Source organism: Emydura macquarii, unplaced genomic scaffold (assembly GCF_026122565.2).
Source record: "Emydura macquarii macquarii isolate MOO-44397 ecotype Brisbane River unplaced genomic scaffold, CSIRO-AGI_Emac_v2 contig_2768, whole genome shotgun sequence".
NCBI lineage: Eukaryota > Metazoa > Chordata > Testudines > Chelidae > Emydura > Emydura macquarii.
The window spans coordinates 30,707,477-30,729,016 of NW_027132905.1; the positions used below are offsets into that span (position 1 = coordinate 30,707,477).

The 21,540-nt window shown below is 47.9% G+C and overlaps 2 protein-coding genes across 5 annotated transcripts; one reads left to right on the forward strand and one right to left on the reverse strand.

The window, feature by feature from the left end:
- Nucleotides 1–399: 399 nt before the first annotated feature.
- CD14 (CD14 molecule) lies at nucleotides 400–7,806 on the reverse strand. 2 transcript variants are annotated; one of them, XM_067566892.1, is made up of 3 exons: nucleotides 7,636–7,806; nucleotides 4,011–4,232; nucleotides 400–3,093 (listed from the first exon to the last, which is right to left on the reverse strand). In XM_067566892.1, exon 3 carries the CDS (start codon nucleotides 3,081–3,083, stop codon nucleotides 1,737–1,739), a length of 1,347 nt encoding a protein of 448 aa, XP_067422993.1. In that variant the 5' UTR covers nucleotides 3,084–3,093; nucleotides 4,011–4,232; nucleotides 7,636–7,806; the 3' UTR covers nucleotides 400–1,736. The 2 variants fall into 2 exon arrangements, with proteins under 2 accessions (XP_067422993.1, XP_067422992.1); XM_067566891.1 differs by having other exon boundaries at nucleotides 7,623–7,806.
- On the forward strand, nucleotides 7,698–21,473 carry TMCO6 (transmembrane and coiled-coil domains 6). 3 transcript variants are annotated; one of them, XM_067566889.1, is made up of 12 exons: nucleotides 7,698–7,852; nucleotides 9,424–9,548; nucleotides 9,845–9,954; nucleotides 10,998–11,181; nucleotides 13,690–13,794; nucleotides 14,350–14,435; nucleotides 15,284–15,400; nucleotides 16,625–16,736; nucleotides 16,857–17,037; nucleotides 19,018–19,112; nucleotides 20,353–20,520; nucleotides 21,015–21,473. In XM_067566889.1, the coding sequence occupies exons 1-12, from the start codon at nucleotides 7,765–7,767 to the stop codon at nucleotides 21,183–21,185; spliced, it is 1,542 nt and encodes a 513-aa protein (XP_067422990.1). In that variant the 5' UTR covers nucleotides 7,698–7,764; the 3' UTR covers nucleotides 21,186–21,473. The 3 variants fall into 3 exon arrangements, with proteins under 3 accessions (XP_067422990.1, XP_067422989.1, XP_067422991.1); XM_067566888.1 differs by having other exon boundaries at nucleotides 7,712–7,937; XM_067566890.1 differs by lacking the exons at nucleotides 7,698–7,852; nucleotides 9,424–9,548 and adding an exon at nucleotides 9,562–9,582.
- The last annotated feature ends 67 nt before the right edge of the window (nucleotides 21,474–21,540 follow it).

Below are 21,540 nucleotides of genomic sequence, written 5' to 3' on the forward strand. Positions count from 1 at the left end.
AGCATGTAAACCCAGTTAGAGCAGTCACTAGCCGATGTTATTACAGTCTGGTTTCTATGACAGCAGTAAGAGGTAAACAATCTCAATCCATCACTCATTTCTTATTAATGCTGGTTTTGGAAATATGAGCTTCGGGTACAATGGAACTATGGTTAAAAGGAACTATGTAAAACTAGTACCTTCCCGCTCCACAGATCTGCTCCCTGGGCATCTCTGAGGCCCAGCCACTCGAGTCTCACTGCTCTTAACCCTGTAAGAGCCACAGCAGCTTCGGGAGAGACAAAAGGAGTCTATCCTTCTTGTGTAATATCAGTGACACTGCCAGCACGGTTCCAGCTGCAAAATCTTCCCTCTTAGGAGGGCTGTAAGCAGCAGAGGAACAGTGGTGCTTTCAGACAGTCAGTGCAGCTGGGTTCTATTCTTCCACACACACAGAGCAGCCACCCACTTTGAGTCTGAACTGATTTTATTTGAGGTTAATCAACAACAAGGAAGTACAAAGTAAAGTCCCATGAGAGAGTTCCCCATGTGTGCCCCCTCTGGCCTTATCCTGCACACAGGGCCTTATCCTCCAAGGTATCCAGGCACCTAGCTCCCATCAATTTCAATGGGAGTTAGGCACCTAAATACCTTAGAGGATCTGGGCAAAATGGTTGCCTGTTTCTCTAGCCAGCAAAGTCCTTGGAGATTTAAAGGGGCAGTAACCAGAAAATAAAGGCATAATAGTCAACTAAATAACCCATACAATGAAGATTGGAAAAATAATTGATTTGTAAAGCGAGTACATTGGGCCAAATTCTGCTCTCCTTACATGGATGTAAAATGTGGAGTAACTCCATTAATTCAGTGTACCTGAGAGCAGGAACTTCTTCCTTTATTGTAGCTAAGACTAAGGCCTTGTCTCCACACAAGCTGTACCGCTTTAACTATACCAGCATAGTGAAAGCATATAACTCCAGTGTGGATGCAGTTATACTGGTATAAAGGTGCTTATACTAGTACCAATTACTCCAGTATGGGAAGGGGAATAAGCTATGCTAGTATAAGCACTTTTATACCAACTACAACTGTGTCCACACTAGGAGCTGTACCAGAATAGATATAATGGTAAAAAAAATCTCCCATCTAAGCGATCTAGTTACTTATATCTGGACACAATCTGTGTGTAGAGCTGGTTCAAGAGAATAGGGCAGGAGGGAGCACATTCAATCCCTCCTGGGAACACTTGAGGCAGCTGGGAGACCGAAGGAATTCAACTAGCTTGTGAAAGCTAAAACCTAGATTGTTTGCTTGAATAAAGAATTCTGTTTCTTCCTCTTTCTGGTTTGCTCTGCTCCAGGATCTACGAGACAGCGTCAATGGGGCACAGTCACTTTTCTGATCACACCTGCACTTTAAAATGATGGCAAAAACCCATCTGGTGCCTCAGATGTCTGCAACTGTCCAGCATACAATCCTCACAGAGCTGGGGGGGGGCAGTGCTCCGGGGTTCCCTCTGTAAGGAACGGCCTGCACTTGAGGTCTCTGTCATTTTATTCATGGGGAGCTGGCTAGAGGCCTGCTCTTCCTAGCCCCTAGGCTGGGTGACTACCCCAGGAGAGGCTGCCCCTTCAGGCAGGGGTGCTGCAGTCAAATTTGTCATCAAGATCATATATGCTTGTAGGCAGTGATATTCTACAGCCCCTGTCCTGCCGTGTGAAGGACAGAGCCTTTGCAGTCAAAGTCTACCTATTGGCTCAGCCAGACCATGCTCTATGTCTGGCAAAGCAAATTATCCCAGTCAAGCAGCTTAGGACAAGAAGGACAGAGACAGGAATGATCACAATGACCTTGTTGCACTGCAGCACTGAAGCAGGCACGTCCTTCACCAGGGTGCCCTGGTAAGAAGATGGGGACTCACACATGTAGTCCTGAGGCCAGTCTGGCATCAAGGACTCTATGCTAGCCAAGGCCTGGATCTCGTTGGCAGCCACGCACGAACAGTTGTAGAGATTCCGACCTGCCTGTAGGCTCTGCAGGTGTCTCAGAGACTGCAGTTCGGCTCTGGGGAGGTGCCAGATCAGGTTTCCATCAAGACTGAGAACCTCTAAAGCAGGATAGTTCTTGGCTGCGGGGACAGCATGCAGCCTGTTATTGGACAGGTGGAGTTTCTTCAGGAATGGGAGTGCAAGGTCTAGAGAGTGGAGGTTATTGGAACTCAGATCTAATACTTCAACCCTGGGGGGCAGAGACATGGTGATGTGATTTAAGCCCGTGGTGGACAGGTTGAAGATGCGGAGGGATGGCTGCCACTCACATAAGGAGGGGAGAGTCGTGAGGTAATTCTGACTCAGGTCTAAGTGGATGAGTTTCTTCAGCGGGTGCAGCATTTCACACACGGTGTAGAAGGAGCTCAGGTTGTTGTGGTGGAGGTTTAATACCTGGAGTTGTGGGAAAGCCCCCTGGCAAAACGAAGGCCTCATGCTCTGGTCCTGGAGGCAGTTTTCTGACACATCCAGGTAGCGTAGGGTTCTGAAAACCTTGCCAATGCTGCATGGAATGTATGTGACCTGAGACCGTGTCACAGTCAGATTCTGCAGGTTCTCCAGCCAGTCACTCAGGCTGGAGAAATCTTTGTCTCTGTCAGCCAGGGAGATGGCGGTCACATTATGGAAGCGTAATGAGGAGACAGGCAGAATCACCCTGTTCATGTGGAACCAGCTAGCATTTCCAAGGAAAGTGCAACTTTCAAAATCGAGTTCTGTAACACGCATGTAGGGGATAAACTTCATGGCAGCTGCCAAGAGAACCTCCGGCATGAGGAGATCTCTAAAGACAATCTTGGTCACTTGCAGTATCTGCAGCTTGTCAACTGCCGATTCCTCTACTCTGATTGATGCAAAACCTGCAAATCGCTCCAAGTTTCCTCCTTGAAGCTCGAAGACAGAGGCAGGCAAGCAGCTGATGAGGCTTTCTATGTTTTGCAGATGCAAAAGTGAGCAGGTGCAGTGACTTTGGGAGTTATTGAAGAAGCAGTTGCCTGCTACCTCAGACAGTTTCAATCCCATGAGCAGGATAACCACAAATGGCTGAGTGATGTGCATGATGAATAGCCTAGAAAACAGAAGAGCAAGAGTAAAGCCCACGCCTTTGCTATTATAGTGCTGAGGCTGCAGGCTGTACCACTCAAAGGAAGCCAGTGGCAGCTACTTGTCCTGAGGGATGGTTCCCTGAGCCTTTACCCCACTCAATACAAGCACCAGAAAGAGTTTCAAAGAAGAAAACGAACCTGCTTAGAGGCGTCACAGGGAACAGCACAAAGCTAGGATTATTCATAGCACGTCATGCCTGAGTCTAGTACTGGGCACCAATGGAAGGGCACTTGAGCATTCACCCCTGCACAGCAACCTCAATGGTAGAAGGAGGGTGGAAGAGAGCAACGTGAGAGCTAGTACAGACTTAGGTGAGAGCCTCTGCCTTGGACTCAGTGACTGATCTGCTGCTTGCTGGCTCTGCTGGAAATCCTCAGCATTGGGTAGGTTTTAGCCAGTTTCTCCTACCAGTAATGGAGTGCTCGTTTAGTGTGTGATGTTAGCTCAGGCACAGTCTCCAAGGCACTGGAATGAAGGTGGGTGGCCTCTATGACTGTTACACAACCCCTCAGTGACAGCAGGTGAAATCCTGGTCCCACTCAAATCCAGTGCAAAACATCCACTGGCTTCAATGGGGCCGGGATTCCGCTCACAGCATCAGATTCTCATCTGGGGAGTGGTGGGGGACCATTCTGTAATATCTGTACAGAACCTGGAATGTGTAAACTGGGGGGATATGGTTATTTTATGTGACAGAGTGACCTTGATTAGGGCTGTCGATGGGCAGTCTGAAAAGTGCCAGCAGTTAAAGGGTTAAAAGCTGGTAAAGACTGCCTTGCTTGTTTTGCAGAGGTGTGTTTCCCAGATGCCCTGCATGACCAGAGGAGCACTCACATTTCAGAAGCAGCATTACACAGGGGTTATTGTTAAAGGACTTACCTGCCAACTTGGAATTGCAATCTTTTTCTGCCAAGGAAGCAGCTCAATTCTTTTTGCTTTCAGGGCGTCCTTGATTAAGATGTCAGTGGTTTTCTCTTGTGAGCAGCTTTACTCTCCTGCGTGGGACTCTCCTTCACCCAAAACCCTTCAGTCACCGCTACTCAGTCAAGACACTTTCCCAGCTGCTGCTTCTTTTGGCACAAGATGTATTCTGCTTGTTTTCTGAAACAAAACCGCAGTTGGGAAATACACAGCAGGAGCTAGCCAATGGGTGTAGGGCATTTCATAATCCTACCCAAGGCCTCCCCGCTCCGAGACACAGAAAGGGGAACAAGGTTTCCTGTGCTGCAGCTGTCCAGAAAGCTGTCCTGCTTTGATTTTTTTATAGCATGCTTCTCCTCTGAAAAGTACCTCTGTCAGTGGCCACCAAAACTGCACCTCCACCAGGTCAAGGTTTTCTGGTTATGACGTACCCAAGAGTGCACTTGATTCTCAGATCCCAGGTGGAGTTAGTGAGTTTAAACCACATATGATAATGCAGTGGTAGAACAAACACGCCACAGGGCTAAGTGATATAATAGATGTTTATACCCTGCTCCGCATGCAGATTCCACTTGGCGCTGTGCATCTGTATCCAGACCCAATAGCCAATACTGTAGCCTGAGTAATGGAGACCCCTAGTGGCAGAGAAGGACAACTGCACCCTGTATATCCTTACTATATATCCTTGGGATATATATAAGGGTGGGTTCTGCCATCCTTACACATGGTAAGTAATACCTTATTAAGTGAGCTGTCTTAAAGGGTGGAAGATTTGGGCCTACAATTAATTACAAGAAAACAGAGCCCTATAGAAGCATTGTATACAGGTGTACAATCTACTAGCTTCCAAACCACATAATCTGTGGCAATTCATGCTAGAGCAGATTAAACTCAAATCAGATTATACGTATTATTTTCCTGTCATTCAAGAAAGTCAGCACGGAAGCAATATAGGGTTTGATCCTACTCCCATGGAAGTCAAAGGCAAATCCTCCATTAATTTCAGTGGGGCAGAATCAGAATGTTAATGTGCCCATTTCTAACCACTGAAGCTGTGCCTGCAAAATGTGCATGTTCACCTATGATCCACAAGATAGCTATTGGCAGTGACACTTTGCTCTCTTGTAGTGCTGATTCTCCAAAGATCCAATTTGTTCTCCAATGCCCATTTGTGCATGCAGTCACCCATTTTGTGCACCTTTCCTCATGCAATTTAAGCAGCCAGTTCTGAACATGTGACCCAACAGGAACCAGGCCTGTCTAAATGATGAATGGACTCAGCAGCAATACACCATATTCAGCAGGAGTAGCCTCTCTCTACCATACAGTGAATGTGCAAATTCCAGACTGATGTAATTGAATGACTCTCATATGTTTATAATATAATCATTATGTGAACGTATACTGGCAAATGCTAGAAACAACATGAAATAGCCATAGCATCATAAACATAGAACAAACAGCCAGAGCCCCTCCTCCATGATCACCAATGGTGGTGGCAAATTTACTTGAGAAAATGAAAACTCTTGGGAGGAGCGGCACAAATAATACCTGGCTAACAGGCAGTGCTTCAGACTGTGCAGCTCACCAAAGGAGCCAGGGAAGGCAACAGAAAGTGGAGTGCAGCACAATTCTACCATATGTGTTCTACTGTGAACTCTGACGTTTGTTTCTGGTGAAGCCTCCTGATCTACAGCCCTAGGGCTCCCCTGACCAACACAGTCAGGGCCCACCGTGTCCAAGAGCTCCTGTCCCCCGGCAGCCCCTTGTGACTGGGGTGATCACATGTGTTTCAAGGTAAACAAGGACAATAATACAGGAAATATAGAGCAAAGGATAGTTTAAAGGGCCTCCTCTGCCCACACAGGGGGTTTATCCACAGTGAAAATCCTCCATCTATCTCATAGGTCAGATCATCGGTGTGATTATTGCTAGAGAGACAGTGTCTGACCAGCCACTTCTTAATGGCTCCTTATTGAATAGGAGTCATGGGATGTTCGGCCCCAGGTAGAATCATAGAGTTGGAAGGGACCTCAGGAGGTCATCTAGTCCAACTCCCTGCTTAAAGCAGGACCAACCCCAACTAAGCCATCCCAGCCAGGGCTTTGTCAAGCCACACCTTAAAAACCTCTAAGAACAGAGATTCCACCACCTCCCTAGGTAACCCATTTCAGTGCTTCATCACCCTCCTAGTGAAAAACTTTTTCCTAATATCCAGCTTAGACCTCCCACTACAACTTGAGACCATTGCTCCTAGTTCTGTCATCTACTACCACTGAGAATAGCCTAGCTCCATCCTCCCTGGAACCTCCTTTAACATCGTTAAAGGCTGCTATCAAATCCCCCCTTCTTCTTTTCTTCTAAACAAGCCTAGTTCCTTCAGCCTCTCCTCATAAGTCATGTGCATCAGCTCCCTAATAATTTTTGTTGCCCTCCACTGGATTCTCTCCAATTTGTCCACATCCTTTCTGTAGTGGGGGGGCCCAAAACTGGACAGAATACTCTAAATGAGGCCCCATGAGTGCTGAATAGAGGGGAACAATCACTTCCCTCAATCTGCTAGCTATGCTCCTACTAATGCAGCCCAATATGCCGTTAGCCTTCTTGGCAATAAGGGCACACTGCTGACTCATATCCAGCTTCTTGTCCACTGTAGCCCTCAGATCCTTTTCTGCAGAACTGCTGCCTAGCCAGTCAGTCCCCAGTCTGTAGCTGTGCATGGGATTCTTCCGTCCTAAGTGCAGGACTCTACACTTGTCCTTGTTGAACCTCATCAGATTTCTTTTAGCTCAATCCTTTAATTTGTCTAAATCACTCAGTATCCTATCCCTGCCCTCCAGCATATCTATCACTACCCACATCTTAGTGTTATCTGCAAACTTGCTGAGGGTGAAATCCACCCCATCCTCCAGGTCATTAATGGAGATGATGAACAAAACCAACCTGAGCACCAACCCCCGGGACATGCCACTTATTACCCGTTGCTGACTAGACATCGAGCTGTTGATCACTAACCGTTGATCCCAATGATCTAGCTAGCTTTTTATCCACCCTATAGTCCATTCATCCAACCCATACTTCTTTAATTTGCTGATAAGACTACTGTGGAAGAGCTATCAAAAGGTATGGGATGGCTCTTGAAATATGGGAGACTCAACACCCTTGTTCCTGATATACCCCAAGACACACCCAGGGCCCAAAACCCTCCAGGAACTCCCCTCGTTGGTACCCAACCGTCTCACTAACACACTCGGAACCCCCAACTCCCTGGAGATGCCCCTCACTGACACCCAAGACCCCCAACTCCTGGGAAATCCCCTGACATTCGGAGACCCCCCCTCGATCTCTGGGGACCCCCTTCACTGACACGCTCAGGTCCAAGACCCCTAGTGAGCCCTGCGTAACAGCCCAGCTCCACCTCACTGACACCACGGGATCCCCCAGCCCACAGGGACCCCCCAAGATCCCCCTCACTGACACCTTCCCTCCCGCCGACTCCGGCCCCGGCGCTCCGAGCACCCGCGCTCCAATCTCCAGAGAGGCCTGCCCTGCCCGGGCCCCTAGACCTACTGCAGCCGCTCACACCGGGGCCTCACGTAGGCGCAGCGCCGCGCCGGCTTGAGCCCAGCTTCCGGAAGCGCGCGGTTCCCGGCCGCCATCTTCACGGCTGGAGCCGGCAGCGGCTCCCACCAGCCGCTCAGCCGTGCTTGGCATGTGGAGTCGCCGGAGGAGCTGCCGGTACCGGCCCGATGCCATCGGCCTGGAGGAGCTGCGAGCCCGTCGGCGGGAGCAGGAGTCAGGTCCGGGCCCGACAGAGCCGCGGGGCCCAGACCTACAGAATCGGGCCGAGCTCTGCAGGAGCCAGTCTGGGGGGCGGTTCTGGAGGTCCGGGGAGCTAGTTCGGTTCACGGCAGTTGGTTCTGAATCCTCGGGTTTGGGGGAGGAGTATCTTGGGAGGGAGATCTGGGCTGGGAGGGCGGCTGATCCAGTTCTGGGAAGGGGGTTCAGACCCCTAGGGACTGGCTCACTGCCAGGGACTGAGAAACAGACTATCTTAGGTCTAGTGCTCTGATCCACAAACTTGGATCTGGAGCAGGCGCTCTGAGTCCCTGCAAAGGAGGCTAAGTTTGGGTCTGATTTGACCCAGGCTCCTGGCAAGTAGGATTGGTTCTGGAGCATAATCTGAGGCCCTTGGGGAAGAGGTGTCCGTTCTGGAGAGTAAGATCTGGTCTATTGGTTTTGAGAATTGGTTATGGGGTGGGGGTCTCATCCATCTTGTCCTATTACTGCTCTCTCTCACTCCCCTCCTCCTCCTTAGGAATCATAGGTGGTTTGTTACTGGATTCTTCTGGACCCTCTTAATATACAGCTGGTGGAGTCATAAGTTTGATTCTCATTGGCTTGTATGGGGAATAATGCAACAAAGCCCACTTTCATGCTAGGTTTTGATTTGACATATCATAGAAGCTGCTTCAATTATCAGTCTCTTTCTTTTCACTGATTGGCAGATGGAGGAGGAACGTTCTGTTTGATTTTTTTGGACCACTCCATCCTGCTCTATGGCTTCTGTACCACCGCAGGTTTCTCTGCTTCCCTCCTGTCATGGTTTCCACTGCCTACATTATCACACTACTGCCTCCCAGTCCCCCGCTGTCTCTGGTGGTGGCAGCAGCTCCTTTTCTTTGCCAAGGCTCCCCTTCTTTGCAGTCCCAAAAGGTTCAGTTCTTGGTTTTCTCCTTGTTCCTTGTCTGCCTTCTCTAGCTCAACTTTGACACTGATGATACTCAATTATATTTCCTTGTAGACCTTTAATGAGTTCTGTCATGTCTTGACCAGGTAAACTGGTAGATTCATCTCAGCATCCTTTACCTGGATGTCTCAAAGGTAGAAGTGCCTCTGCTACATCTTCAAACACGCCTCCATCTCTTCTGTTTTCCTTTTTGGTTCAGATCTTCCATTTGCCTCCCCTGTCATCCCTGAACTTTTCTTTTCCCACCTATGCCTTTCACTACCTCCATAACATTGTCCATGTATTCACTGCCTCAGCTCCACCTCTGCTTCAACTTGTCATCCAGGCCTTCGTCACCTCTTGCTTTGACTTGCAGCTCCCAAATCTATGGCAAATATAAGACCTACCTCTCCAAACTCCATTGTTTGCACATTATTTACTTATTAGTAATAAATCTGTATAAAATCACCCACGCCAGTATCTAGATGTTTCTCCCATAAATTATACTTAACAGTCACAGAAAGAGACAAACAGCAGATTCTCCTCATCCCAAAAAAGAGCAGTTTTTTGGGTGGGGTAAAAACTTGTCCTGAGCTGGAAAGCTGTGTTGTTGTCAGTAATCAGAAGTTGATTTTTTTGCAGCTCTGAGGAAGGCCCGGAGGCAGCAGCAGTTGGTCAGTAAGAGACTTCTGCGGGAAGGCAGCCTCGTGAATGGAGATGGGCTGGCTGGAGTGGAGATAGCAACAGATCTTCTGTCTGACCAAGAGGTGAAGGGCTTATACCATTTGTCCCTGCTTCTAGGTATTCACTGCTGTGTCTTTCACTGCCCCTTGTCTCTGTTAATAATAATAATGATATTAAGTTTGTATAGTTGGTTGGATTCCAAAGTGTTTTTACAAACTGCTATATAAGCTGTAGTTGCAACACGGAGGTGTCAGGGTTAGTTACCCTTTGGAAAAGTGCCATGGGACCTTGAATGATCGTAAATGATCATGCCGTTAGCATTGTGATTTTTACTCTGGAGCTGTGCTTGACATTCACCCAACTGTTTGTTTTCTGGCAGGTTTTGCAGCTTTTGAGGGATGTCCAGAGGAGAACAGAGGAGAGAAAGAAATTGTTAAGTCGCCTTCGACAGGGACTGCAACACAAAGAGACGCAGCAGAGATTTGTCCGGTTAGCCAGTCTGTGCTTCCATGCTGATGTCCAGCCAGAGGCGTGGCTAGTCTGTGCTCATAAAGGACCCAGCTAGCTGTAGGCTTCATGTCCTCTCCAGTAGTGGCCATCTCAAGGAAATAATTGTGCATCCACTTAGAAGGGGACGGGTCCACATATCCTGCATAGCAGGGATTGGTGTAGCTATTTCTGAGATGTGGGAAATTTTGCTGTGATTGGGAGTGTGTTATTAGTGCATTAGAAAATGTCTCCATCCCTTTCTTTTCTGTGACCTCTTCCTTTCCCCACTGAGAGCAGAGCTCACATTATATGAGCCAGTGCCCTAGATATCCTGGCCTGAGTGCCTTTGTACTCTGCTGGGTTGTGGATGAGGCTGAGCTGGGAGAGTCCCGAGGGGATTGTGGGGGAAATCTGGGCAGGTAGCTTGTCTAGATTGACAAAGGGGGGCTGAGAGCTTGTAGGACATGACTCTACCTGATTTTGATCTTCAGGAAAATATATTGTAAAGGATTCATACAACGTTCTTCACTGTGATCAAGAAAGCTGTGTGCTGTACTCTCCTGTCTCAGTGGTTTGCTTGGGGCTTCGTTCTGTACACGTTCTCTTAGGGAGGGCTGTCTGGCATTGCAGCTCCTTTCTGGCTGCTCAGGGAAAAATTTGTTAGACACTCTGCCATGCCACGTGGTAGTGGCAAAGTGACTTCAGAAAGCAGCAACTTTGGCTTCCCAAACAGAGGGAAGGAGCAAAAAAAAAAAAAAAAAAAAAAAGGGAAAATGAAAATATTGTAAAAGGAGAGGAACAAAGTCAATTTCCAAACACTGGGCTAAATTCAGCCCTTTGTAACCACAGCGAAGTCACAGCTGTGAGAGCAGGAATTAACCTGGCCCTTTCAAGTCAAGTAGTTGAGGAATGGCCAGCCCAGTCCAAGAACTGGACAAGTTTTTAGTGCCTGGTCCCTGAGAGACAGTCTGCAGGGTGTGAAGCGTGTGTGTTTTGGGCCAAGGGGGCAGCAGAAGGAAATGCTGCCCTGGTTTGTTTTGCAGGCTGGAGGGCAGCATGAGGGTCCTGATAGGGCTCTTCACCAGCAGCTTGGCCGACGTACAGCTGGAGGCAGCTTGCTGTCTGCACGAACTCTCACACTCCAGTGACCCTGCTGTGGCTGAGGCGTGTTTGCCAGCAACTTCCTATCTCCTGACCTATCTCTCAGGACACAGTGTAGAATTCATGGTAAGATGCAGGTCTGTGTTTCTCCATTGTTCATGTGTCAGCTGGTCTTTCATTAGTGGTTGGACTTCTGTGATTGAGCGGCCAAAATGTGACCTGTTGGTGAGATGGGGCCCACAGGAGTATCTAATACAGCCATGCAGCTGCCTTCCTCTTCAGGGCAGAGCTATGTTTTGTTGAGTCATGTGCAGTGCTCCATCGGAAGATCAATGGCCTGGCCTCCTGGCTGAAAGTAGAACAATATGTGGTGGGCCCTGTAGTCTCTGTGGGATGCATCTCCACAATGGATAAAAGAGAACTGCTTGACACAATTTATTTAGACTTTCAAAAGGCTTTTGACAAAGCCCTTCATAAGAAGCTACTAAAGAAGCTAAATAATCAGGGGTAAAAGGCAAAATGTTGGCCTGGATCAAAACTGAGCTAAACAACAGGAAATGAAGAGTAGGACTAAATGGTTGGGTTTCATCATGGCAAAGGTAGACAACTGAGTGCCTGTGTTAGCTCTGGTGTTGTTTAATATATTTATTAATGAACTGGAAAGGAGGCTGAACAGTGAGGTTGCAAAATTTGCAGGCAACACAAAGTTATTGAGGTTAGTCAAGTCCAGATAGGACTGTGAGGGACTTAACCAGTCTAGGTGATTGGCAACACCAGGCAGGTGAAGAGCAGTGCTGATAAATGCGAAGTAATGCACATTGGAGGAGAAAATGTATACTACTCACACATCTCACAGGGGTCTAAATTAACTATCAGCTCAGGAAAGGGACCCCAGCATCATTGCAGACGGGTCAATGAAGACAACCAGTCCAGAGGTTCCTAAATTTTTCTTCTTGTGTACCCCCCTTCCAGATCTACCAGCTGCTTGCGTACCCCTACCCTTCTTCTCACTGATACTCTGCGTGTTCTTCTTAATATCACTTGTCTTTGTCTATCTGTCCATATTTCACTGTTATGTACAGAGACAGTTATAGGGCGATGTATGCAACCGAACCCCCCCATAAGTTCTGAATTCAGTTAGACTGGACAGTTGCTAGGCGACTGAACCCGCACTGTATGGTGATTGGAGGTGAGGGCTCTGTATGTCAGAGTCTCTATGTATCTCATTGGTACATCTTGAAATAAATGAACTACCATATTTTATATAACAAATTCTCACAGAATTTTAAAGCTTCGACTGCATAGCCTATTATGAAAATGCAATAAATAAAATAATTAATAAATAAAATCGACTGTTACACAATTTCTTCTTCATACCCCCCCAGAGATACCTTGCGTACCCCCAGGGGTATGCATACCACAGTTTGTGAACCCCTGATCTAGTCAATGTGTAGCTGCAGTGCAAAAAGCAAGCAGGATGTTACAATGGAGAAGGAGTGGGATAGAGAATAATCCAGGAAATAATTTAATGTCTTTATATAAATGGATGGTACATCTTTATCTGGATACTGTGTGCAGCACTGGCCACCCCATTTCAAAAAGTATATTGCCGAATTAGGAAGTGCTCAGAGAAGGGAAATGAGAATGATTATGGGCTGGAAAAACTCTCCTGTGAAGAGAGGTGAGAAAGACTGGGATTGTTACCTTAGAGAGGAGACAAAAAAGTGAGAACCAGATAAAAATCTATAAAAAAAGACTGGGCTGAAGAAGGAAGATCAGGGAATTCGTTCTCCCTGTCTCATAACACCAGAAAAAAGGGACACTCAGTGAAACTGAATTAAAGGTGGCAAATTGAAATCTGATTAAAGGAAATACTTTTTCATTCAGTGTATAATCAGACTGTGGAATTCACTGCCACAGGATGGCATTGAGGCCAGGAATCCAATAAGATCCAAAGAGGGTTTGAACAGTCATATGGCTAACAAGAATATCCAAATTTATAACATTTAATGCAAACAGAATCTTGGAAGGGGTAAAAAAAAACAACCCACTAACTCATCAGGGTTTAAATCAATCTCTAACTATTGCGCATTAGTGTGAGACCTTCATAGCAGACAGATTATCTCACATGTCCCTACTGGGGGTTTCTTGCATCTTCCTCTGAAGCATCAAGTCTGAAGCATCTGGCACTGGGTGCTATCTGTGATAGAAGGGTGGATTAGATGGACCTTGAGTCTGATCCATCTGGCAGTTCCTGGGTTCCTATGTTGTAGAGGAGGTTGGGTATACCTTGCTCCAATCAGTGTGTCCTTTGGGTTCCTGTCATTGTTGCTAGTGTGGCCCTCAGATGGATTAAATTTGGGTGCCTGTGTCTGGCTAGCAGGGAAAGCTGTGGTAGGTAAAGTGACTCACTTGAGTTTTCAGTTAACATTAGCTTCTCTGGCTCTGCTGATCCTGGAAACCACATCTCTCTTGTCGTGAGTGCAGCATACATGCATCTCCAGGTCCTGTTTGTTGCTTTCTGCTCTAAAGGCAATATCTCCAAATGCCAGTAGGGGGCACTCTCACCAGGTTGGATTGGCGGGGCACCTGTGGCACATAGAGTAACAGTGGTTTCCCATGTATGTGTTTCAGGAACTGTGTTTGTATACGCTGGGGAACTTAGCAGTGGAAAGTGACACAGTGAGAAAGCAGCTTTTACCTCAAGGCCTTATTCCAGCCCTGGTGTCCTGTATCCAGGTGAGTGACCCGGCTAAACTAGGTCCAGGCTCTTCTCACAAGCCTTGCCAGCAGGAGAGTGTATTTCTCTGTGATTTTGAACCAATGGCTTTGTGTAGTTACTAATTGCTTGTATGAATGGCAGAGCACCACTTTGTGGCGCAGGTGCAGGCTGTGTGCAGGGGGCACTCTACAGAGAGCTGAGCCCACTTGCAGGTGGGCATAAGCTATGTGCACTGCTGTATATTATTTTAATTTCCTGCGGTAACATTTTGACGGTGGCTGACGTGATTTTTGTGCTCTTCCCTGGCTAGATCTTTCTGTCTCTTAACCGTAAACAATCAAAGACATGTTGGCCTTGCAAGATTTCTGGGGACAGTGGAGACTCAGGGGAATGGCTTGACTGTCACATGTACATATTTCAAATTAGTTCCCTCTGGAGGGAACTGTGGTGGGATCAAGTTCAGCCTCTCTGCTTTCCATTGGGCCTTTTTGTATGCACTGTCCGTCCCCGGTTCACCTCTGAATCCTGTGGGGTTTGTTCTCTTGGCTTAGCCTTGTGGTTCTTGATTTCAGTCCTCTCACGTGGCAGTGCTGGAAGGCCTGGGTTATGTCCTGTCACAGCTCCTGCAGGCCAAGGAAGCTCCCGCCAAGATCATACCGTAAGCATCACTCCCTCCCCTTGTGTCTGGACAGGGCACGTGGTTGAGCCAGGGTGGTGAAGCATCCTCCTGGCACATGTTTTCTCCGTGACATTAATATCTCAGAGCAGAACCCTGGCAAGGACACTGAGGTTTTATACAAATCAGGACACTTGTCCTTGTCATATTCCCTGACCCCTCATCTAATCAGATTTCAGTAACTGTGAGGGGCTGCGTGAAACCAAGGGAGCTAACAGAGAAACACTCTGGACACTTCTTCCTACTGGTCTGAATGCTGATGAAAGGAACTGGCTTGGCAGCCCTGGAGACTGAGGCCATCTAACCCCAGAGCAGGATATTAGCCTGGAGAGCATCAGTGCAAGCCACAATAACCTGCTGAGGTTCCTCTGCCTTGCCTGGGAATGGCCACGTCTAGGGATGAGGCAAGCCGAGTCTCCAGGCCTCTCTGCGGAGCTTGCCAATGAGGGGGATGATTAGTGCCAGCTGTCAGGTTGTCAATGACGTAGACGCCTGACCCCACCGATTCCTCTCACACAATGGGCATTCTGGCCTCATTGACAAATGCTGGTACACTCTTACCAACAGATCTCACGTCTCCCCTCGCCCTGCTGGAATCCTGCCCAGCTCTCTGAGCGCTTCGTCAGTGGGCGTGTTTTCTGAGTCTCTCCCAGCTGGGACTTGGGAATCACGCTGAGGGTGTTGAAACCCATGCAGCTCTGGGGACAGCGGTACAGTTACCCTCCTCGGACAGCCCAGGCTTTTGCCCCGCATGTGACAGTGTTACTTGTACTCCACTTTAATCTCTCTTTAAAATCCACGTTTCTCCTAACTCTTCTTTCTGGCCCCAGCTTGGTCCTGGACTCGGTTCTCCCCCAGCACATGCTTCGACTGGTCAGCTCCAACCTGCAGCTGGGGATGGGAGTCGCCGTGGAGTTTGCGTGGTGTCTTCATTACATTGTGTGTAGGTAAATGCATCTCGTACTTCGGGTATAGCTCCTTAAAGCTGCATGGGCCTTTCCAAGCCCATGGAAGAAGGTGAGGGCCCTGCCCCGGGTGTTTAGGAACAGAAAGAGCTGATCCTTAGTATCCCTAGCCAGGTGCTTTAGCTCAGAGACTACATCATTCTGTGTAACCTCTTCCCTCTCTCATTCTCTGGGGAGGCCTCTCAGGGAGAGCTGAGTGTCCAGGAGGTTTGTCCCGGATGGTTGTGTTGCTCTGGCTGCTGTGGATGGGACCAATCAGTTCTAAACTCGCTCCTGGCCCTCAACTTGCAGGATTACTGAGGACAGATTGGCAGTGACCCTGGCATTTTTTTGCCTAGTGTGGGTCACCTGCCAGGATTATCTGGGTGTATCTCACTTAATCACATGCTTGTCATTGCAGGAGCCACAGACACTGGTGCACCTTGGTCCCTCCTAGTCTCTGCCTGTGGCACATAACAATCGAGACTCCTGGGGGCTAATTTCGGCTGTTGGGTTCAGTGTGTGGATGCTGGGGCAGTGGCCTGTGGTATACAGGGGGTCAGACTAGATGATCTGGTGGTCCCTGCTGGCCTTTCACTCTATGGCACACCCCGTCTCGTGTTAATGACACTGAACTGGAGACTTCTCCTATCCCAGTGATTCTGCAGCTCTTTGAATCTATCTTCCCCTTTGAGTTTCCTGTCCTCCACCTGTCTGTCCTCATCCCCCAGGCCTACCAGGTACATGTCATATTTGAGCTATTGCTTTTGTAATCTGTTGCCTGGGACTGATTTAAGATGAGGCTCTTGTCCAATCCTGCTACTCATTTGGCAAAGCCTCCTGGCCCTCCTCGTTGCGATCAGTGATCTTGGGTTGCACTGTCACGTGACAGTTTTCCCATGCTTGGAGAATTCCGTCTTGCGAAGTGAAGCCTGGTGTATGGCGTGGATACCCCCAAACAGCTATAATTCTCTGTTTCCACATGCCTTTCACTTTCTGAAATGTTTCTCTTTTGTGCTGAAATGTTCCAGAGTTAGTCGCTGCCCTAGGGGATCTGCTCTGTACCACTGGAGCAAAACCCCTTCTGTCAGTTTTGACTTGAGAGTATGAAACAACTCTACCCCCAATTTTTCAGCTGGGGCTCCAGAGTAGGCTGAGTGGTGATGGCTGGATTTTGCATTCACTTTTTGATTTCACTGTTCCTTTGATGTTCCTTCCCTTTCATAGCCATGTGAACAACACACTGTTAATCTCCCAGGGGATCGTGTCAACCCTGGTGCTGCTCTTGCTGGAATTGGCTTCCATGATGTCAAAAGCAGCTACTGATGGCCTTGAGTTGGTAAGCAGAGGATGTAAAGGTCCCTGGTTGGTTAGCAGTGCCATCCTCTGGGCCCTTGCTGTCTGAAGCAATATTGTGCAGGAGGGAGAATACCCCATACTGCTGTTCTTACCATTTCAGCTTATCTGTCCTGTGCTGCGGTGTCTCAGCAACCTGCTTGCAGAGGATGAGACAGAGGGCTGTAAAGTACAGATCCAAGATGAACGCCTCTTGGTGGCTTTGTTTCTCTTCATGCAGCACTTCCTCCAGCAGCACCCGTTCCTAGTGCAGGAGTGTCTCTGGCTTCTCAACAACCTCACAGGTGACTTTCCTATGCACCTTGGCTGGGCATATAGCCTAATGGGAATTCTCCTAGCACCTTTGCACTTGCTGCAGGAAAAAAGTGTGTCTGATGGCTGGGGTTTCTGGGACTTGCCTCAAATCAAAGTCAAGGGATATTCACATTTTTTATAGCCCGTCTCTGAGAAGGGACAAAACTCCAGAGAGACCTTGAAACAGAACCTGTGGTGCTATCTTACAGGTGTTATCTTACTTTCCATTCCATCATCCTACTGCTGCCCAGTTTTCGAGTTCTTTCATTGGCCACTTGCAAACTCATCCCTCTCTAATATATTCTGGGCAGTATGTTTGATGTGAAGCTCCCTTCCAACGTAGAGTGGGGAATCCACTGCAGCTGCCAAAATTTCTTACTGTCTCTGATCTTCCAAACCCAGCAGTGCTGACACTAATTCTTTCACAACATCCCCCATCCTTGTGCAATGAGCACACAGAGACGTATCAGACACATAAACCTGATATGACCACAGCTTTTGTAAAGGGAAATCATGCCTCACCACTCTATTAGAATTCTTTGAGACAGTCCACAACGATGTGGACAAGGGTAATTCAGCTGATATAGTGTATTTGGACTTTCAAAAAGCTTTTGACAAGGTGTCATACCAAAGGCTCTTGAGAAAAATAAGCAGTCAAGGGATAAGAGGGAAGGTCCTCTCCTGAATCAGTAACTGGTTAAAAGACAGGAAACAAAGGGTAGGAATAAATGCTCAGTTTTCACAGTGGAGAGAGGTGAAGTGCAGGCTCCTCCAAGGATCTGTATTGGGACCTATGCTATTCAATATATTCATAAATGATCTAGAAATGGGGTAAACAGTGAGGTGGCAAAGTTTGAAAATGATAGCCATGTTGAGTAATTTTATAAGTCCGAAGCTGACTGCAAGGAGTTACAAAGTGATCTCACAAAATGAGGTGACTGGGCAAAAAATGGCAGATGAAATTCAGGGTTGATAAGTGCAAAGTAATGCACACTGGAAAAAATAATCCCAACTATACATACAAAATGATGAGGTTTAAATTAGCTGTTACCACTTAAGAAAGATCTTGGCGTCATCGTGGATAATTCCATGAAAACATCTGCTTAATGTGCAGTGGCAGTCAAAAAAGCTAACCATGTTAGGAACTATTAGGAAAGGGATAGATAATGAAACAGAAAATATCATGCTATTATATAAAGACATGGTATGCCTACACCTTGAATACTACCTACAGATCTGGTCACCCTGTCTCAAAAATGATATATCGGAGTTGGAAATGGTACAGAGAAGGGTGACAAAAACTATTAGGGGTATGGACCAGCTTCCACATGGGGAGAGATTAAAAAGACTGGGACTGTTCATCTTAGAAAAGAAATGAGTAAGGGGAATACACTATAGGTCTATAAAATCATGAATGATGTGGAGAAAGTGAATCGGAAAGTGTTATTTACCCCTTCACATGACATAAGAATTGGGGGTTACCCAATGCAATTAATAGCAGGTTTAAAACAAACGGAAGTACTTTTCACACAATGCACAGTCAACCTGTGGAACTCCTTGCAGGGGATGCTGTGAAGGTCAAAAGTATAACTGGGTTCAAAAACGAATTAGCTAAGTTCATGAAGGACAAGATGAACAGGGACACAACCCCATGCTCTGGGAGCCCCATAACCTTTGACTGCCAGAAACTGGGACTGAATGACCATACTGGATTACTCAATAACTGCTCTGTTCTGTTCATATCCTCTGAAGCATTTGGCAGTAGTTGCTGTCTGAAAACAGAATACTGGGCTAGATGGACCATTGCTCTTATCCAGAGTGGCCGTTCTTATGTAGAGTTTCTCTTTATATATAGCAGCAACCTCTCACTTCTCTGCCTGTCAATGCATGCGCTTGCAAGCCTAGTCCAGAAGGCCCTTTCTCAGGAATCTATTTGGGTTTCCTTAACACTTATCTTCTGATCTTCCCAGCTGATGAGCCCATCTTCTGCTCTGCTGTGCTCACGCTGGACCTGCTCCCAGCTCTCCTTCAGCTCCTGCCCTGTTCCCGGATGATGACCCTGCTGGTGAGGAATCTCTCACTACTGTTCTTTAGAGCAGCTAGAGCTGTCAATTTTCTGGGCCTCTGGTGATGGGGGGGGGGGGGGAGGAGGAGGAGGAGGAGGAGCCAGTAGAAGAGAATGCACTCCTGTGATTGGGCCCTGGATATGGGCAGTGCATGTGTATATCAGAGGTTTGATTGGCTCACGATCAGGGTGAGGGAAGTACCTGTGCCTCACCTGGTTATTTACCTCTGCCCTATTTGGTTCTCCCCCATTACTTACTAAACTCTGTATTCACACCTGATTATGGAGACTCTGACTGCATCCTGCCTGGGGAGGGGCTGAAATCCATTGAAATGCTCTTCCCCATCCCAGCTTGTGTGTCATTATGGGAGGAGATGTCAGAATACAAGGCGAGATGCCTGCCCAGGTTCTAGTCCCCTACTATGCCAGTGGGCATTAGGCCACACTGGCAGAGAGTCCAGTACCTTCTCCCTATGGAGGGGACTGTCCCACCTGAGAGCAGCAAATGCACTTCCTCCAGCAGGAAAGCTGCTGTAGAACACATCAAAAGATGCTCCAAAATCTGAGCAGTGAAAGAGGAAATCACTCTCATGCAGCGCAAATAAAAGGAGCAGATGGGATCTAATGCTCCCAGCGCTCAGGCTTGGAGGCAGCAAGTTCAAGAGAAGTAACCATAAAGGGATTTTTAATAACCCACTTTAAAAGCTTCTTGAACACCAGCAAGCGCTTGTGCATACCCTGCCTTTATAGCAGACTTAGGATGGGAAAGGCCTGGACCATTCAGGCCTTTGTACAGCCCAGCCTGGCAGATAGCTCCAGAATGGCATGGCGCTGGGCATGCGGATGCCTGCCACGGTACAAAGCCCCAATGACAAGTAGCAGACTCTCCATGGCATCAGCAGGGTTGGCACCCACTCCAGAAAGCTCAGCTCATCCCCACTGTCTGTCCAGGAGCCATGCAGACAGTGGTAAGTAAGCAGGGTTCAAGCATGCCAATCTCTGCCTTTGAAGGTTTGTTGTACTTTAGAGGGGTGACAGCTTGAGCTTCTCTCCATCTGTCTCTAGGAGGTGGAGTTACCCAGACTGTGCCATCGTGTGTTAGGGAGAAGTACAGGAATGTGACAGATGGCTGGTTCTAGTCAATATAAAACTTGTGCCCGACTTCAGTTATGTCAAAGTTATCTGGGCATCAGTTACTGAGCCATGCAACTTGGGATACTCCCACCATCTCCCTCTCCAGGTTCTGACAGTGCTGTGTAACATGGCCGAGAAGGGCCCTGCTTACTGCAACCAGCTGCACCAGCAGGCTGTGCTGCATGCGCTGCTCAACACCCTCGCTCTTTCCGATGCCCAGGTGGTCGGCCAGAGCCTTGAGCTGCTGCATCTTCTCTTCCTGCATCTACCAAAGGTAGGGCTCAGCTCAAGTGGTCAGTTTCCCTGTATTGTGCAGAGGCTGGGGAACCAGTGGTACTAAGGCTTGTGGGTATTGAATTCCACCTAACCTGAGCAGGGGAACTAACAGGAGTTCATGGCTCTTACTAAACAAATGGTTTGCTGTGGAAAGGTGCCAGGGACAATCCTGATTCCCCAAGGACTCTGTGTATTCAAAGAGCACAGTCCATGGGAACTTTACTGTGCCGTGACCCAGTGCTGCAGGGCCTGCTCACCTCAGGCTCCATGGTTCTAAGATGGTGATAAACTGAAACCATTAAATCAACTATGTTAGTCTGAGCATTGCTCCTGGGGTGGTAGGTGCATCCAAAATGAATATGATGAATGATTCCTTCAGCCCCTTTCCCAAGCATCTGATGGGAAATATGATGGGTTCAGTGATAGAGACCATAGAGAACTAGAGCCACTCATCCCTTTGTTAGGCTCTAATCTGTCGTCTTTCCTGAACAGGCTGCTGACGACTTTCTCAGCCAAGCAGGACTGAAGGTCCTAGAACAGCACCAGGACAACCCCCAACTACAGGAGCGAGTGAGGGCACTCAAGGAGACATCCCTCCAGCTAGCTGCAGCCTCTCAGTTCTTCCCCCACAGGGCCTCGGCTGCTGTCCTGCCCTCCACCTAGACCATGCTGCCTCCACTCCTGCTTCCCTTCCCATGGCCTTTGTACATTGAGAAGTTATTTTGGAATTTAATAAACTGCTCTCTGCTGTCACAGTGTGAAGGAGTCAACTGCGTTGGTCAAGCCCTGTTAAGGCACTCATAGGACAGTGCCAGCTGATTTTACTGCCCCACAGCTGGCTGGAAGGTTGGTGGTGTGGGTCCCTAGAGAATGGCAGCCATAACTCAGCCCTGCTGTATTGTCTTAGTCTCAGCCTGGGTAGGCAAGCACGTCAACTGCCAGAGGTTAGCTCGCCATTCTCAGCAAAAGGACCCTGGCTCCAGTACAGCAAGCAGGGCTGCTCAACGTGACTGCTTAG

What these genes read in the sequence shown, in the direction of transcription:
- CD14 (XM_067566892.1), bottom strand. Translation starts at nt 3,083, where the DNA reads ATGCACATCACTCAGCCATTTGTGGTTATCCTGCTCATGGGATTGAAA.
- TMCO6 (XM_067566888.1), top strand. Translation starts at nt 7,802, where the DNA reads ATGCCATCGGCCTGGAGGAGCTGCGAGCCCGTCGGCGGGAGCAGGAGT. An exon ending in ATCTTCTGTCTGACCAAGAG is followed by an intron (nt 9,549 to 9,844) that starts GTGAAGGGCTTA and finishes GTTTTCTGGCAG; the next exon opens with GTTTTGCAGCTTTTGAGGGA. An exon ending in GCTCCCGCCAAGATCATACC is followed by an intron (nt 14,436 to 15,283) that starts GTAAGCATCACT and finishes TTCTGGCCCCAG; the next exon opens with CTTGGTCCTGGACTCGGTTC.